Source organism: Phascolarctos cinereus, unplaced genomic scaffold (genome assembly GCF_003287225.1).
Source record: "Phascolarctos cinereus isolate Bilbo 61053 unplaced genomic scaffold, phaCin_HiC Scaffold_5;HRSCAF=322, whole genome shotgun sequence".
Lineage (NCBI taxonomy): Eukaryota > Metazoa > Chordata > Mammalia > Diprotodontia > Phascolarctidae > Phascolarctos > Phascolarctos cinereus.
This window is the reverse complement of record NW_027555958.1, coordinates 127549136-127567447: the sequence shown is the minus strand read 5'-3', so window position 1 is coordinate 127567447 and position 18312 is coordinate 127549136. Positions and strand designations below refer to the sequence as shown.

Sequence of the window (18312 nt, the reverse complement as noted above, 5' to 3'; positions counted from 1 at the left end):
ACTCTTTAATCAATTTCATAAAATTGCTTGATGAGTCCCACAGTTCCTAAACTTATATGGGATTAATTGATTTAAATGTGTTTCTCTTCTGCATTTTAATGTAGAATTTAACTACAAAAGTGCTTAATTCTGCAGTCTCTTTGACTTAAGATGCAAAGGATGAGATTGATAGAACCTGATGGTGACTGCAGGAATCTTTTCAGTACAATGTTACATCTGGGATGACCCCAGTTCAATTCATTTATTGTTTTGTTTTGGGTCCAGATCCATGATTTCATTGGTTCAAGGAACTAAATTGTGTAAACTCCCTCAGCAAATGCAGATCAGCAACTTTCCTAACATGGACAATCTTAGAGAATTTCCTGGGGGCCCTGAGAGAGTAGACGATGAAGAGATATGTTAATTCAGCCAGGATATGTCAGAGGTGGGTCTTGAACCCTGGCTCTCCAGCCTCCAAGACCAGCTCTCTATCCACAACACTATATTGCTTCTCCTTTTGGATTTAGAACTTGAGGGACAGCTAAGTGGCGGAGTGAATAGAGCATCGGCCCTGAAGTTAGGAGGACCTGAGTTCAAATTCGGCCTCAGACCAAACACTTGACAATTACTAGCTGTGTGACGCTGGGCAAGTCACTTAACCCCAGTTGCCTAAAAAAGAAAAAAAAAAGAATAGAAATGGATTTAGAACTTGAACAATATGGGTTTAGAATTCTGGAACATTTCTATAAATTAGAAATGATTGTAATTTAAAATTTATGCATGAAGGACTATTTGTTTGCATCTTGGTATGAAGAGTTTGCAGAACAAATGTCCAGGAAAATACAGCTTGAAAATGTGTGGTCATCCATGTCTCAAAGCTCCTCTTTAGTTATCTTTCCAATTATCTTTGTTTCACTTTTATCTAATTTTGGTTTAAAAATAGAATCTGTATCACTAGACCTTTGCGGTTCAATTCAAAGTTATCATCACAAAACAGTTTTAGTTTTGTATTCACTGATTCACTTTTGTTGTTGTCGTTTAGTCATTTTCAGTCATGTCCGACTCTTCATGACCCTATTTGGAATTTTCTTGGCAAAGGTACTGGAGTGGTTTGCCATTTCCTTCTCCAGCTCATTTTATAAATGAGGAAACTGAGGTAAACAGTGCCAAGTGACTTGCCCAGGGTCATATAGCTAGTAAGAGTCTGAAACAGATTTGAACTCAAGTCTTCCTGATTTTGGGCCCAGCTTCTATTCACAACTCCATTAAGTTGCTCAATTGATTCGAAGCAGTAGCAGCAGCAGCAGCAGCAGCAGCAGCAGCAGCAGCAATGTCTGAAGAAAGGAAAAATGTCTAATAGAACATAGGAATAATCTAGAGCTTCATATTGGAGAAATGATTCTGGCCAACACCAGAACAAATCAGAAAACCTATAACTTAATACCCTAGCTTAGAGGCAGGTCTTGGAATACTCTCCCCTTAACCTGTACTGTCACATTAGAGACACACTTGCCATAGATGCCATAGAGAGCTCAAACTGACTTCCAGAGAACCAGTTGTTAGACTTTCAGTGTAAGCATTTACACCTCAAAAATCAGCAAATGCTACAAATCAGGACTCAATCGTTTTGTGGTATATTGTCTAGCAGGCATGGGGAACCTGTGGCCTCGAGGCTCCATGTGGCCCTCTGGGGCCCAAGTTCAGCCCTTTGACTGAATCCAAACTTCACAGATCAAATCCCCTTAATTAAAAGATTTGTTCTATAAAACTTGGACTTAGTCAAGAGGCTACACCCAAGGAACTAGACTGCCACATGTGGCCTCCAGGCCGCAGGTTCCCCGCTCCTGGCATTCTAAACTTAAAGTAATGGAAAAAATACTGTAAGTGTACCCTGTATACATTTTTCCCGAATAACCAATTGTTGAATATTTACTAGCATACAACTGCTTAGAACCCTGTTCCCTATACCCCTAACAGGAAATTGACCATGAAGACAGGTACCAGAACACCCTTCACCACCACCGCCGCCACCATCATCATCATCATCATTATAGCAGGCATTTATATAGCACTTTCAGGTTTGCAAAACACTTAACATACATTACCCTAATTGGTCCTCACAATGATCCCAGGACACATTATCCTCATTTTCCAGTTAAGGAAACTAAGACTGAGAGAGGTTGTGATTTGCCTGAGGTCAGACAACTTGTTAGTGTCTAAGGCAAGATTTGAACTCAAGTGTATCTAATTCCAGATCAAGTACTCTGTCCACCATACCACCTATTAGCCTCTCTCAGTGACTGGTATCTGCTGTAACAGCCCAAACTTAGACACCTTTCTTCCTTTCCTTCCTTCCATATGGAATCACGACCCATCGCATGCCATCTTTTGCATATCTCATTATTCATTCACTCAGTAAAACTCCAGGTTCACAAATATACATAGGATCCAATTTAACCACCATGCCAAACAGAAATCAATCACCATAGTGAGTGAAGCAGTTGCTAATTGTACGTACAAATGCTGTCTCTTTCTCACACAGCTGTGTGCCTTTACCTATCATATAGGTAGATGCCATGAATGGTCTTGATCAACCATACTCCTAGGCTGAGACTAGGTATGCTGGGAATATTTGTTGCTATCTCTGCTTCCTCTCTGGGAAGCAACTGACATTGCACTATTATTTTAGTTTTGTAGAAAATTAAGATAATTGGGATGAGAAAAGCATATTAAGGTTATTAAAGTCATTTCTATTCTTTGTTCCTAATTTACTGATAAATTGCTTTATCTATTTTAATTGGATTATTATCAGTACAATGGTCTTATAAAATACATTAAATTCATAAAGCAATAACATTTTTGTTTATTTCATCTTATAGGAATAATGGAAGACAATTAGGAACTTATTGACTATTACTTGATATTTCCATGATTTAACCTAGATACTCTATTTTTATAATGACAAACCATTCAGCTTATACCAAAGGAAAATGAATATTTTTAGGTACATGATATTCTTTCTTTTGTCCATAGGCATCTGGTCCTCAAGGTTCATTAAAGGATGATGCCAAGGGTTCTCTTCAGAAGAGCTTCAGAGTTCTAAATGAAGCTAAGAGGCTAGCAAATGATGTTAAAGGTAAGCATGACATCCATTTATCATATAAAGTTGAACTGTGGTACATTTGGTGGAAGAACTTCTCTTCATTTATATTTTCAGACTGGACCTGTCATGACATTAGTATTAAGAACTATCAGTGAGAAAATTGCCCCAACAATGCACATCTGTATGTACTCTGCAACTTAGTAAGTTGCTTTTAGGACACCAAGAGATTATATAACTTGCTCAGGGTCACACAGCCAGTATGTGTTCAAAGGTGGGACTCTGAGCTTGGTGTACTAACCATGACACCATCCTGTTTCTCCATCTTCATCTATTTAAGAACAAGAATATTTTTAGAAGTTCCTTTGATATCTGTTTAGTTATGTAGCAATTCTTTGATCTCTTATCTAGAGCAACTTTCCTCTCCAAATCTCTAAATACTTAAGTGTCATAAAGCATCATTATACATTTTTGCTTCTATCATATGAGAGACAACCCATAATTCATTATAAACATAAGCTCTGAAGAGTCACTTTGCCTATTTTCAAATGAGGAAGGTTAAGTTTTTAACAGTGGGAATCAATATTATGCTTTCTCTTAAAAGATGAAAATGAAAAATGACCAAGCCAATTACATTTGGATGAGACATTTTGGCAGGTGGGGTATAATTGCCTATCTGAAACTTTCAGCTTTGTTACTGTGGCACGTTTTCCAAAGAGGCTTTCAGAATTTTGGGAAGTTTTTTTTTTTCCCAAACTACCTTTTTCTTATTCAAGGAGCAATTCTTTTGATTCAGATTGAATTTAAGACTATAAAACTACTGAATGGTGTGACATCTACCTTTTCTCTTTGTATTAGTTCTGTTTTCCTAAACACTTATTTGTGGAATGTTATATATTTATTTTCCAAATTTGTTTATTGACTTGTTTAAATATCTAAAAACACAGTTGTGTTTTTTCATAGCCATACATCGTAGTGGCTATTCATCACTGATAATTATAAGCTGTCTAGGATTTAAATGAGACCACTGTTTGTTTTTGGTAAAGCATCAAGTCTGATAGAATGTCTCTGTTGTTTCATTGGTTCTGAACCTAGGTGAACTTTTTAGTTTGACACTAAACAGGTCAGAGAACATATAGGGACAAATGGGAAGCCAGTAAGACTAATGATGAAAAAGCCTCAGACTCACATATAACATGAATTGGAATTACTCTGATAAGAATAGCACATCAGAGGAGCCTGGTTCTAAATGCAGTGAATCTAGATAAAATATTAAATCTTATTGATTCTAAATTGCAAGGTAGCAGAACAGTGTGTAGAATGTCCTTCAAGCATTTCTCTCTGTGGCCACCCCAAAGTATTGGCCAGACTCAAAAGCAGTACAATGTAACCGGCAGCTACAGACAAACGGTTTAGAGAGGCAAGAAGTGATTAGTATCTGCTGAATTGTGAAGTGTGAGCTGGAGCACATTTTGTCTATGTTTTTAATCTTAACCCTATAAAATATCTATTGAATTGCCTTAAGAAAACTTTATTACCCTCAGGAATTCACTCCTATAAAAATGAGAGAATGCCTCATTCCAGTTCCACACTGAAAATCCAGACTCAGCCTGGACTGTACATAAGGCATACATCTGGTCCAAACAGATGCAACCCTGGAGAATGTCAGCCTAAAAATATGTATCATGCCAATGTATTTTCCTAAATGACCAAAGCTTCCCAGTGCATTTCAGTCTAGAGAAAAATTAAAGATCATGTAATTTAGTGTTGATATAAAATTTTCAATGCAGAGTACTTTACTGTTTTTTAATATTTGAACTCTCCCAATATATAACTTTCCCAAAGTATATGATGTTGAAATGTCTACAACCACCTCTTTAACCCAAAACTTATTTATAATGAGATGGAAACAATACTGGAAGATTAAACTGAAATTTAAGACAAACTGAAATAGCATCACATAGGAATTTGATCCACAAGTCCTTGACTTCTTTAATATAATTAATTTTGCAAATGTTAATGAAAGTTTACTAATTTGTGTGACTGTGCACATCTCTTAACCTGCCTTTGCTCTCAGTTTCATCATCTGGGATGGGACTTGACCAGATGATCTCTGAGGCCCTTTCTAGCCTTCAATCTCTGATCTCATCAACTACATAGACTTCAGTGTGATACTAAGTATACATTGCAAATATAACCCATGATGAAGATATTAATGTTCATACACCAAATCAAAATCAATTTAACATATTTCAGTATCAACTCATTCACAATTCAGCTTTATTCAGCATTTGAGAACTGAATTAATCCAACCTATTCCAATATTGATCAACACAAGATATTAAAGTGCAGAATCACCCACCAGGCAATAACACCACCTGCCACAAAGCAGTCAAATCAGAATTAGCATAATCAATAAAGCACCCAGCATTCCAGAACAGCTATCAAAACATAATTGAGTGTTAGGCAGCATGTGTGTTAACTTCAGGTTAAAGCAAATAAACCTCCCTATTATTATCTGGAATCTTCAACATTAATTTTGTGTCTCTGTCAGACTCCCTACAAAGCATTTATAGGCTTCAGTAAGGACTAAATCAATCAAAGTAAAAGATGTTAAAATCCTAAGTGCCTCCATATGCACTTAGACACACTGCTTTGTGCCTAAAGTGGTTTGAAGACTGAGAGTCTCCATTCATGTGTTTCAGTGTTCTGTGAATGGTCCCCATTCCATGCAGCTTTCACTTCTTCATCTACTTTTAGTCACAATCCTTCAAATCCAGTATGGTCTGAATTAGTCATTCTTATCTCCAGCTAAGGCTAATGTGGCTATTATACACTTCTATCCCTTTAGAGATGGCTCTAATACAGTAAAATCCCATTACAAAAATGCCTTTTTTGACCAGAATTTTGTTTATGCCACATGTGAATTTATGCTCCCTGTTTACCTAATGACTTGCAGCACATATTGTACAGCTACCTGGAAAGCCTATAACATACAAGGCCAGGCTCCAAAATGCTTTTTCCTACATCATTGAGGAATTAATCTCATTACTTTATAGAAAAAACTTTACCTCTCTCAATTCCTCCCTCCACTCTGACTTCCCCAGCATACCCCTACTAGAGCTTAGCATCAGCAGAAAATGTCAGGGTTAAATTGCTGCTTTGCTCCGAAGTCTTTCCAAAATTCAGTTTATCCTGGAGGGTCTTCCAGAAAGTAAGTCCAATATTGGCCAGTGTATAAAGGGAAAGGAGACGGGAGTGATCATTCATTTTGAATTTTTCTTTTCTCACTTCAGGTAGTATACTAGTTAAAATAATGAAAACCTACCAACTCCTCAAATCATATATCCTCCAAGAAGCCAAGCCAAGGCTATGATGGAGATGGGACTGTTTTCTTGCTACATTATGACATCTTCCTGATTTGTGGCCAATTACACGAGTTATAAAATGGTTGTTAATCAAGAAAATGCCATATATTACCACTGAAAATTGCTGAAATAGGCCTTACAGAGCAGAACTCTTGACAGCAGTTATTAAAATGGAGATTTAGTCATCTCTCTCTCTCTCTCTCTCTCTCTCTCTCTCAGAAGGAATAAAAATGGCAGGCAAGTATGTACCCTACATCTAATACTTTGCCTTTTGGTGACTTATTTCATAAGCTGCAGAAAAGAGTGAGTTTGCACCACTGCCATTTATATATTCTTCTTGCCTTGAGGGAGCCTGACCTTGCCAGCAGCAATTTGTCTTGCTTTTTAAATTTTTGACTATACATCTGTTAAAAATAAATTTGCCTTTCTGTGAATTTGAGATTTGGAGCTAAGATACACTGTGCTGATTAAATGTCTTAATGACATAATATCATTGTGCTTATAGATGTAAGACCTGGCACAGATTGACAATTGAAAGTTATGAGATAAATTAGTGCCTCCTTTTGAATTGAAAATATATTCAGGAACAGCGATGGAACCTGTTGCTCTCTTCAGACCGACTGAAGGATTCAACAAGGTCCCTAGTGGATTGTCCTGGGATTCCATGTCACTTCTTCGGGGAAATCTAACCCTAATTCTCCAATACTTAATGCTCTCACCCTCTTCAAATTGCTTTACATTTATTTATGTGTGCATCTATTTTATCTGTCACTTCTCCATTTCCTTCCTCCTAGGATTCAGGGCAGTAGCAATTTTTTAAACCATTCTATACTCACTACCCTGGTTCAATGCCTGGCTCATGTTGGATCATAGCCATGCAGTGTGCCTTACCAGCTTGGTAGGACCAGTACATCCAATCTCCTGGTAGAACTTTTGAGAACCCAGGGTCACCTCCAAAAGGTTTCAATGAACTCGAGGTCTGACTTCCTAGCTTTTTTGTGTCATGGACCCCTTATGCTTAATGGCTGTTGAATTATGGAACTGAATTCATGAGCAGTTTGTAGGGTAAGAGAGATATGTTAATTTTTCTGGTTGATTTTTCTGCAAATTAAGTCTTTTAATTGCCTAGACCAGGGGTTCTTAATCTCAGGTCCTTGAACTTAGACCTTTTAATATATTGGTAATTGAACTTCAATAAGATCGGTGTGCTTTGTAATCCTATGTATTTTATTTTATGCTTTTAAAAACATGATTCTAAGAAGGGGCCCATAAGCTATACCAGGTTACCCAGGTGTTCATGACACAAAAAAAGATTAGGAATCCCAGACCTAAAGAGGTAATTAAAACACTTTGGAGATGATCTTGAACTTTCAGAAGTTCTGCCAGAAGAGTAGAAGCTCAGGCAGGTCTTATCAAGCTGGATACTGCCACTGTCCAAAGACTAGCCTAGCCTAGGATAGAGAGATACCTAGAAATATACATATACATATATATATATATATATATATATATATATATATATATATGCATAATTGTATGTGAGCTCTGGAAGAAGGGACTTTAATAGATGGAGATAATGTAGAAATGGAGAGTTCATTCAAATAGAGGGTACATGTGAGCAAAGGCATAGAGATACGAGATAGCCCAATGAAAATAGTAATAGATAATAACAGTCGGAATGGAATGTAGATTATTTGAAGGAAAGTAGTTTAAGACTAGAAAGTCACTTATAGCTCAATTGTAGAAGTCCTTAAGTGGCCTCTACAGGATTAATTTTTACTTTATTCGTTATACTTTGGACAATGCTGTGAAGAATGGATTAGAGAGAATATAGATTAGATGCAGAGACTGGATAGGAGGCCATTATAAAATCCTTGGTCAGAAGAGATAAGAGCCTGAACAGGAAAGCACTGGCAGTTGAAAAGAAGAGGTAGAGAAATTTTGTTGAGGTCAAGTTGACAGAACTTGACATCTAACTATATGACTGGGGTTGGAAGAGGGAACAGTCAAAGATTCTATTTAATCCACTAAACAAGCATTTTTAAACCACTACCATGTGCAAGTCACAGTGCTAGACCTGTAGCTACAAAGCAAAACTGAAATGGCCCCTGTCTTCAAGGAGCTTATGTTTTATGGGGGAAGTGGGGGTAAAAATATTCAGAGATAAGTACAATCAAAACAAATCTTTTTTTTTTTTTGTGGCAGGGGATGGGGTAGGGGAAGGGATTATCAAAGGCCTCATGTGGCAGCGAGGTTGTTCAGTGGATAGAGTGATGGCCTTGGAGCTAGGAAGACCTGAGTTCAAATCCTGATTCAGCAAGTTGCCTAACTTCACTCAACTTCAGTTTCTTCATCCCTAAAATGAGGGATTTGAACTTGATAATCTCCAACTTCCCTTCCAGTCCCAAATTGATGATCTTATGATGCAAGACTTGACTGAACCTGAAAGAGAGCTGAAAATTCTGAGAGAAAAAAGGTGATAAAGGACAGCATTCAAGGCAGGGCAGGAAGGCAGTCCATTCAAAAGTGGTGGTACATGGAATGGTGTGTTTGGGAAACAACAACTAAGCCAGTTTGTTTGAAATACAATGTGTGTGAGAAAGAAGAATATGAAATGAGCCTAGAAATATAGGCTGGAGCCATATTAGTAAGGACTTTAAATACTAAACAAAGATGTTTGAATTTGATACTAGAGGCAAGTGGGAGCCACTGAAGCTTCTTCAGTAGGAAAGTGCCATAACTACATGACCTGGAGAATAGTGGTACTATCAAAAGAGACAAAGGTGTCAGAGGAAGGGAAGTTTTTGATGGGGAGGTGAGCTCAGCTTGGAACTGTTGAGTTTTAAATCCTGGTAGGATATTTAAGTAGAGATGTCATGCAGGCAGTTGGAAATATTAAAATGGAGTTCTGGGGACAGGTCAGGGATAGAAATAATGATTTTGTGCTCATCTTTATGGAGGTGATAATTGGAGATGGGGCAGTGTAGGATATTATGAAGAGAGAGTTAATAGAACATAAAAGAGACAAGGGTAGATCTTTGGAGGACATCCCTGCTTGAGAGGAGCATAAGGAAACAGCAAAAAGATGCAGAGAAAGGACAGTGAAAAAAGTAAGAATGTCATGTTGTGTATAACAAGTGAATACAGAATATCAAGAAGAAAGAGTTGATCCAGCATCTTAGATGGTACAGAGAAGTCAAGAGAGAGAAAGAAAGGGGAGAAAAAGACCATGTGATGTAGCAAGGAGATCACTAATGACCTTGGAAGGAATTGTTTCAGTATAGTGGTAGAGGCACAGTCAGATATAATGTGAAGTCTATGCACGTAGTTCATACTACTACAAACTATAATGAAAATGTTCAATGCAAAATAATGTCTAAATGGTAATTTGGTGGTAAGTTCCACTTAATCAGGTCTCTTAAAATTAATAGCACTTCTAAGAATTTCCCTTGTGTGAATGGAGGACTCCCTCAAGGCATTTATTTGTACCCTATTTGTATTAAGAAAACAATTAAAAATGCATTTGAGGAATTTAAAGAAAAAATTAACTAGGTAGAGTTTGAATATTCAAATTTAAGGAGTCCAGAGAGACCAAAACTTATTAAAATCCATAAAAATGAGCCTGATGCTATAGTTACTCAGCTGAAAAGTGAGGACTGAAAGCACAAGGATTTGAAAACATAAAAAGGAAATTAACAAGCCTAATTTCTGGACCTAGTGATATAAAAAATAAGAAAATATATAGTTTAGATTTATTGAAAACTAGTCAAACATTCCAGGATAATTACCAAACCACTTTGGTATAGTGGATGCCCTCAGAGTCCAGCAGACCTAGTTTAAAGGCTTACCTCCAATACTAATTTGCTGGATGACCCTGGGCAAGTAATTCAGCCTCTCAGGGACCTAGGTGATTCATTTATTATTTACAGAAAGGTACTGGCCTACATTGGTGGCAGGAGTTTCCTTATCCTACCACTCCCACTACCTGTCATCCTGTATACCTCTCCTCTCACTATGGTTCAACTCTTTAAGGAAGTCACTTATAAGGGGCAGCTAGGTGGTGCAGTGGATAGAGCACCAGCCCTGAAGTCAGGAGTACCTGAGTTCAAATCCGACCTCAGACCAAATACTTGACACTTGCTAGCTGTGTGACCTGGGGCAAGTCACTTAACCTCCATTGCCTAAAAAGGAAAAAAAAACCCTAAAAAAAGGAAGTCACTTATACTCAGTGCCTCCACTTCTTCCCCTTTCACCATCTTCCAAACTCTCTGCGTTCTGGTTTCCAATCTTATCCTTCAGACAACACTGCCTTCTTCAGTTACCAATGATTGCTTGGTTGAATTTAGTGGTCCTTCTTAGTCTTCACCATTTTTTCCTGGATACTCTCTCCTCTCAGGGCTTTCATGACATTATTCTCTGTTGGATCTTCTTCTGTCTACTCCTCAGTCTCCTTTGCTGGATCTTCATTTTGCAACAGTCATGGCCTGCTAACCCTGAGTGAACTTCTTTTCTTTTCCCTCTAAACTATTTCCTTTGGCGATCTCATCAACTGCCAGGAATTCAATAATTGTCTCTACGAAGATGATTCCCAAAGAGTCTCTCTCTCTCTCTCTCATAAGCTACAGTCACCAACTGTCTTTTAGGCATCTCTAATTGGATGTTTCGTAGGTATCTCTAACTCAACCTATCCACAACAGAGCTTGTCATTCTTCCCCACCCTCAAAGCCTACTATCTTCTAAACTTTTACATCACTAAAAGTACCGCCATTCTCTCAGTTACCTAGGTTCTCAATTTCAGTGTTATTCTCCACTGTTGACTCAAACTCACCACACATATCCAATGTGTTATCAAATATTAGTGCAGCTGCTCGTTTGTTGAGTCAATGAAGTATTGCTGCCCAATTATAGAGAGAAAAGAAAGGCACTGTTAGTTTTCTGTTCCCTGATCCATATCTTTATTTTCAATACAAAGCAGGTGATTGGTCCTTAACTGCCAGTGACCAATAGACAATGAGCTTTCCTCCTCCCCTGCATAGGGAAGGGAATTCCCACTCCAGTGCTACTATCAGCTCTGTCCCACCTTGCACAGGGGCACCCACATTAAAAGTTCAGTAGTCACAATTGTGGCACATATCTAAGTGGAGGCTGAAGAAACATGATTCCCTCCTACCACTTCCCATTTGCACATCACGTAATGCCAAAGAGTCACCAAAGAAGACTCTGGGGAAATTGGCCTTATTACTTGCAAATGCTTATTTTGCAAATAATAGTGTGGTGATTGTAGCAAACCTCAAAATGTTCAATGAGATTGGACTAATAACTCATACAAGAAAAACAAAATGGATGAAAAATATCATTTGCCTCGATGATGACATGCAGTCAGATGACCCCACTGAATCGGTGTATGTGGATATGTGTGCATATCTGTGTGAGCATTGCAGATTGATAGTGAGTTGAGCCCATAGTTGAATAGGAAAAAGAGAGGAATTTGAAGCACATGTAGGAAGTTGTACAGTGCCTTTCATGATCCTGAGCCACTCCCTGACATATTCCATCTTGTCTCCATGTTTTTTCCAAGACCAAGAAGATTCTCCCTCTTCACTTTTTCCTCTCAGAATTGCTGGATCCTCTCAAGGCTTAGCTCGAGCACCACCTCCTAAAAGAGGCTTCTTATGATTCCACCCAGTTGGTGGTGTTCCCTCATCTCGAAATTTCTTTCTGTTTACTTATTTGTGTCGGTGTTGTTTCCTCCAGTAGAATATTAATTCCTTGAGAATAAGAGCCGTTTCATTTTGGTCATGTAGCTCCAGAACTTAGGATAGTACCTGGTACATGGTAAGTGATTAATAAATGCCTATGGAATTTAATTTTTAACACCATTGTTTTCCTGGCAATGCTGCAGAGTTGATAATCTTTAAATACCCCTGACTATGACAAATCAAAGTTAAAGGTGACCAGAAGGGCAATGGTGAGACATACAGTAGGTAAGGTTACGTTGAAGTATATTGCAGTGATTACCTCTGTTTAAGAAATGTGAGATATTAATGAGGAACTAGATAGTAGGCCTGTTAAATGGCAAGAGTAAGGAATAACAAATGGACAGCCTGTGTGCTATAGCGTTAACTAAAAGAGTAAAAAAGACCTGGAGGAAGACTTTCAAATACATTGAGTGGATCTATGAGATACCGTGGACAAGAATCTCACTGAATGAGTCATTCAGTCAACAATCATTTCCTACCATGTGCCAGGCATTGTACTAGGGGCGATGCAGGGATAGATTGCAATTTGTATCCACAGAGGGAATAACTACATTGATGAAATCATAGGTCCTTTGAAGTATTAAAGAAGCATTTTCAAAAGCACACTGAAATGCATAAAAGATGAGCAATGTAGAAATAAATATTTTATATCATCCCACAAGTTTACCAATGAGTTTTCCTGAGATCTCAGTTCATATTATTCAAACCACCAACTTGTTTCTTTCTCACTGTTTACTACTTAGGAGTGTTTTATATCTTATTTTCTATTTAGCACTTTATTTCTTTTACTTTATACATTTGATATTTCTGTTCATGGTATTCATAAAGACTTTTAGGTTTGGATCACAAATATTAATCCAACATTCCCAAGCCCAAGGAGATGGATGAAGATCATCAAAGCCTTTTATTTTATCATAGGTTAGTAGTCAGCATTCATACATATATCAAGAGCAGAGCATTGAGGACTGGGAGGAATTATAAAAAAAGCTTGGCCGGTGTCTTTCCATACGTTAAACTGTAATTGGGTACAGGGAAAAAAAACATGAATAAATATATTTAAACACAATAATAGAAACAAATAGTATAAAATGTAGTTATTTTAAATTATATGCCTGTTATATTTTGATACCTATAAGAATACGTGATTTCATCTATGTGGGTATTCCCTTCACCAATGAAGATTTCAACCCTTCTTCATAGTAGACCATTTTCATTAATTTCTGTGGCTGGAAAAATGCATAAACTAGTGGACAATTCTCTGGTGATCAGCCTTCTCCAAACTTAGCTAGCCTGGTCTTTAGATCACAGAGTAAACTCACACTCGAAACCTTTCCAGCTTTGTAGGACCTGCCAGGGATTATATTCTACTAGACTAACTTTGAGGAATCCCAGATCAGTCTCATACCTTGGTGACACAATAGACTTATACTTCATTAAAGGCTAGCTTCCTACTGTACTTTTTAAAAAGTTCATACGAATGGATCAGCCTAGTCAATATAATAAAAATGACAACACTGTTTAAATTAATTTACTTAATCCAGTGACTGACCAAACAACCAAAGTATTGCTTTAAAAAGCTAGAAAAAAATAATAATGAAATTCATTTGGAGGAACAAAAGGTCGAGAATCTCAAGAGAAATAATGGAGGAAAAAGGTGGAAATGAAGGGAGCCTACCAGTACCAGATACCAAATTATACTACTAACCAATAATCATAGAATATGATTTGGTACTGGTTGCCAAATAGAGAAGGTGACCAGTAGAATAGTTTAGTGACCAAGAATACAGAAGGAAACGAACAGAGTAGCCTAATATTCAATAACCCCTAAAAGCCCAGCTATTCACTATTTGACAAAAACTGCTGAAAAAATTGGGAAGCAGTCTGGTGAAAACTATATATAAACCAATGCTCACACTATATGCCAAAATTTGCTATAAATGGATACGTGACTTAGACATAAAGAATGACGTCATAAACAAATTAGAGAAGCAAGGAAGAAATTACATTTCTTATCCGGGTGGAAGAGTTCATGGCCAAACAAGGTATAGAGATGATCGCAAAAGGTAAAATGGATATTTTTGATAATATAAAATTTTAAAGGTTTAGCACAAAGACAGCAGATGCAGCTAAAATTAGAAGGGAAACAAATAGCTAGGGGAAATATTTGTACCCAGTTTCTCTGATAAAGGTCTCATTTCCAAGATATAAATCTCAAGGTAGTGATAAAATTTTTATATGAATATGAGGCATTTCCTAATTGATAAATGGTCAAAGGATACAAATAGTCAGCTTTCAGAGAAAGAAATCCAAGCTATCAATAACCATATGAAAAAATGCTCCAAATCACTAATAATTAGAGAAATATAAATGAAGGAAATTATAAGGCTCTGCCTCCTCACCCCTATCAAATTGGCAAAGTTGACAAAAAAGAACAGAAAAGACTGCAGGAAAATGAGCATGTGAATGTACTGTTGATAGAGCTCTGAATTGCTGGAAAGCAAGTCAGAACTATGACCCAAAAGATACTAAACTGTGCCAATACCACTGTTAGTCCTATATCCTGAAGATATCAATGAAAGAAGAAAAGAAGCTCTATGTACAAGAATATTTATAGAAGCTCTTTTTGTGGTGACAAAAAAGTGGAAACTAAGGGAGTATCTACAAGTTAGAGTGTGGCTGAACAAATTATGGTATATTAATGTAATGAAATACTAATATGCTATAAGTGATAATAAAGGGAATGATTTCAGAGACACCTGGGAAAACTTGTACGAATTGATGCTGTAGAGTAAGCAGGACTGAGAGAACAATTTATACAATAACAATAAAATTCTGATCAACACAATGACCATGATACCAAAGGACCTAGGATGAAACCATCCTACCTACTTCTTGAGAAGTAATATACCTGGTTTGTAGATGAAGACATATTTTTTGGATGTGGCCAATGCAAGAATTCAGCTAGGTGGCACAGTGGCTAGAGTGTTGGACCTGGAGTCAGGAAGACTCATCTTTCTGAGTTCAAATCCAGCCTCAGACATTTACTAGCTGGAGAGCTGCACTCAGAGTCAAAAAGACCTGAGTTCAAACCCTGTCTCCTATGCAAGGTCTCTGTGACCTTGAGCAAATCATTTAACTTCTCAGAGCCCCAAGCATCTAAGACCATAAATTTTAGAGAATGTGCCAATCTGCTTCTCATCCATAGTTCTTTACACTAATGAAATCATTAGTCTGCTCCAAAAATAAATATCAACAATCTTTTTACCCAAAAATAAAGCTTTCCCAATTAAATGTGTGTATGTTTGTGTGTGTGTGTGTGTGTGTGTGTGTGTTAGTTTAAGCTTAGACTATTATTTAAGCTGTCTAATGAGGATTTTTGAAATTGTACATAGAAATAGTAACAGCTGAATTTACTTAGTGATTTAAGGTTTGGGAAATATTTTTAAGCATAATCTCATTGGATCCAAACAATACTACCGAGGAGGTAGGTGCTATTCTTATCTACTCATTTTTAGAACTACTGCCCTGGGGACTCTGGGGATAGATGAGTGAATGAATGAATGAAGGAGTACTCACCTTGCTTACTATATTTAACCAGCCCCATACCAGACCTCTCCATAGCATCTAGCAGTCCACCTTGGCCATTTTGCACCTGGCTCTACCACTTACTGCCCTTGCCCTTCTCCCCACCAGGAATAACACTCTAGAACTGGACCTCCAGAAATTGTGCCCTAGTCTCAGAGATATTTGCAGCTACGTCCTGATTAGTGGGAATTCAGTGAAATGATTGCATTATTTGAATTTGTACTGATTATTTCCATTGGGCTAGAACCAATTACCATATTTTACATAATTACAACTTTTTAAAAATTAATTTTCAACATTCATTTATAACATTTTTGAGTTCCATATTATCACCCTTCCTCTAGCCCCTCCTTCACCCATTAAGAAGGCAAGCAATATGATATCAAATATACATGTGAAGTCATGCAAAATGTATTTCCATATTAGTTATGTTGCAAAAAAGATAATAAAGCAAGAAAAATAAAGGGGAAAAAAGTGTGCCCCAATCTGCATTCAGAGCTCATCAGTTCTCTCTCTCTGCAGGTACATATTTTTCATCATAGGTCCTTTGGAACTGTCTTGAATCATTGTCTTAATCAGAGTAGCTGTCTTTCACAATCATAGGTTTCCAAAGTAGGTAATACAGCCCCCTGGAGGCCCCTGAATGATCCGGGGAGGGGGGCAGTAGTAGCCTCAGGTGCAATTGGGAGGCATTGAATAAATATAAGGGGACGGTGGAAGCATAAGGGAAAAAGAGAAGAGAAGGAAATTTTGAAAAACTATTTGTACATGTTCCATCTGTTGTGTAACTGAGTTAAAGTCAAAGTGGTTACATTATTTTCCAAATAAATACACAAAATGCAAGTTATAACTGATCAGTTATATACATATGTATACACACACACACACACACATATGTATATATAGATATAGATATATAGATATATATGACCTGCCAACAGGTCTTAACAAGCAAGTGTTGGCAGGTGAGCATGTTGGAAAGTCCAGCATGCATTAGTATGATACAATATTCCATCATCAAAATTTCAATGCAGGAAAAAGCCCCACAAATTTATAATAAATTATTAAATGTAAGATGAATCATTTTTTAAAATTTATATATTTTTGAAATGATACAAATTTCAAAAAAAAAACTGTTAAAGGGTTAAAGAAAGTAGATTTCCAGGGGTGCACCGAGTAATTTTTTTTAAAGGGGGCAGTGGGCCAAATAAGTTTGGGAACCTCTGCAATAGATCATTGTTAAAATATTGTTGTTACTGTGTACAATGTTCTCCTAGTTGTTTACTTCACTTTGCATCAGTTCATATAAGTGTGTGTTTCCAGGTTTTTCTGATACCATTCCCCTTTGTCATTTCTTATAGCACAATAGGATTCTATCACACTCATATATCACAACTTATTCAGCTGTTCCTCAGTTGATAAACACCCCCTCAAATTCCAATTCTTTGCCACCATAAAAAGAGTCGCTGTAAATACTCTTGAATATATAGATCCTTTTCCCATGTCTTTCATCTCTTTTGGATACAGACCTAGCAGTGACATGCTAGGTCAAAGGTTTTGCACAATTTTATAGCCCTTTAGGTACAGTTCCAGATTGTTCTCCAGAATGTTTGGACTGGTTCACAACTCCAACAACAGTGTGTCAGTGTCCCTGTTTTTCCATCTCCCCTTCAGCATTTGTTATTTTCTTTTTCTGTCATGTTAGCCAATCTGATGGGTGTGAGGTGGTACCTTAGAACTGTTTTCATTTGTATTTATCTAATCATCAGTGATTTAGAGCATTTTTTCATATGACTATTGATAGCTTTGATTTTCTTCTAAATATTGTTCATACATGATTACAACTTCTAATAGAGAAAATTGAAATACATGCATACCCCTTCAAGGGACTCATTACTCTGTTCCCACTAACTGGCTGTAGTCCACTCAACTTTGGACCTCCCTCTACTCCCTTCCATCCCTTGCTTTGGGGACAGTAATCAAATGAATACTAACATGGTTTCTGGAAAGGCCATGTAAATACATTGTCCTATATATCAACTCACTGTCTCTTTTACTACCTATACCAAAATCCCTTTCCTGGTCACCAGTCATCTACGTGTATTGTCTCATTTTGTATTTGTATCCCCAATGCTTATTAAACCCATATGGGGGCTTAATAATTTTTTTCTTTCATTTTACAGGTGAAGAAATTGAGAATCAAGAGAGGTTAAGTGATTTGTGCAGGGTAATGTTACAAGCAAATATTTCAGGCAGGATTTATAGCTAGTGCTCCTATCTCAAAGTCATAAGCACTGAAGCACTCTGTCCATGATACAATGCATATCTAACAGGACAATCTGTAATTTAAATTATTGGACACAAATAATGCCTTAAAAACCCTTGACAAGAAAGAGACTTCTTTATATCATAAAGGGGGAAAGCAAACTCAGGGTTTGAATCTTTTATTTTTCTTTTCAGCATTTTATTAATTAGTCACATGATAGATTATCTTTTCTCAAGGAGAAAGTTTCTTTTAGTC

The 18312-nt window shown here is 37.1% G+C and overlaps 1 protein-coding gene across 1 annotated transcript in view; it reads left to right on the top strand.

The window, feature by feature from the left end:
* Positions 1-18312, top strand: part of LAMA2 (laminin subunit alpha 2) — a 790327-nt gene that overhangs the window by 683573 nt on the left and 88442 nt on the right. Inside the window, exon 41 of the mRNA XM_078155150.1 lies at positions 3013-3115. Coding sequence (XP_078011276.1) covers positions 3013-3115 — 103 coding nt within the window. The remainder of the gene's footprint in view (positions 1-3012; positions 3116-18312) is intronic.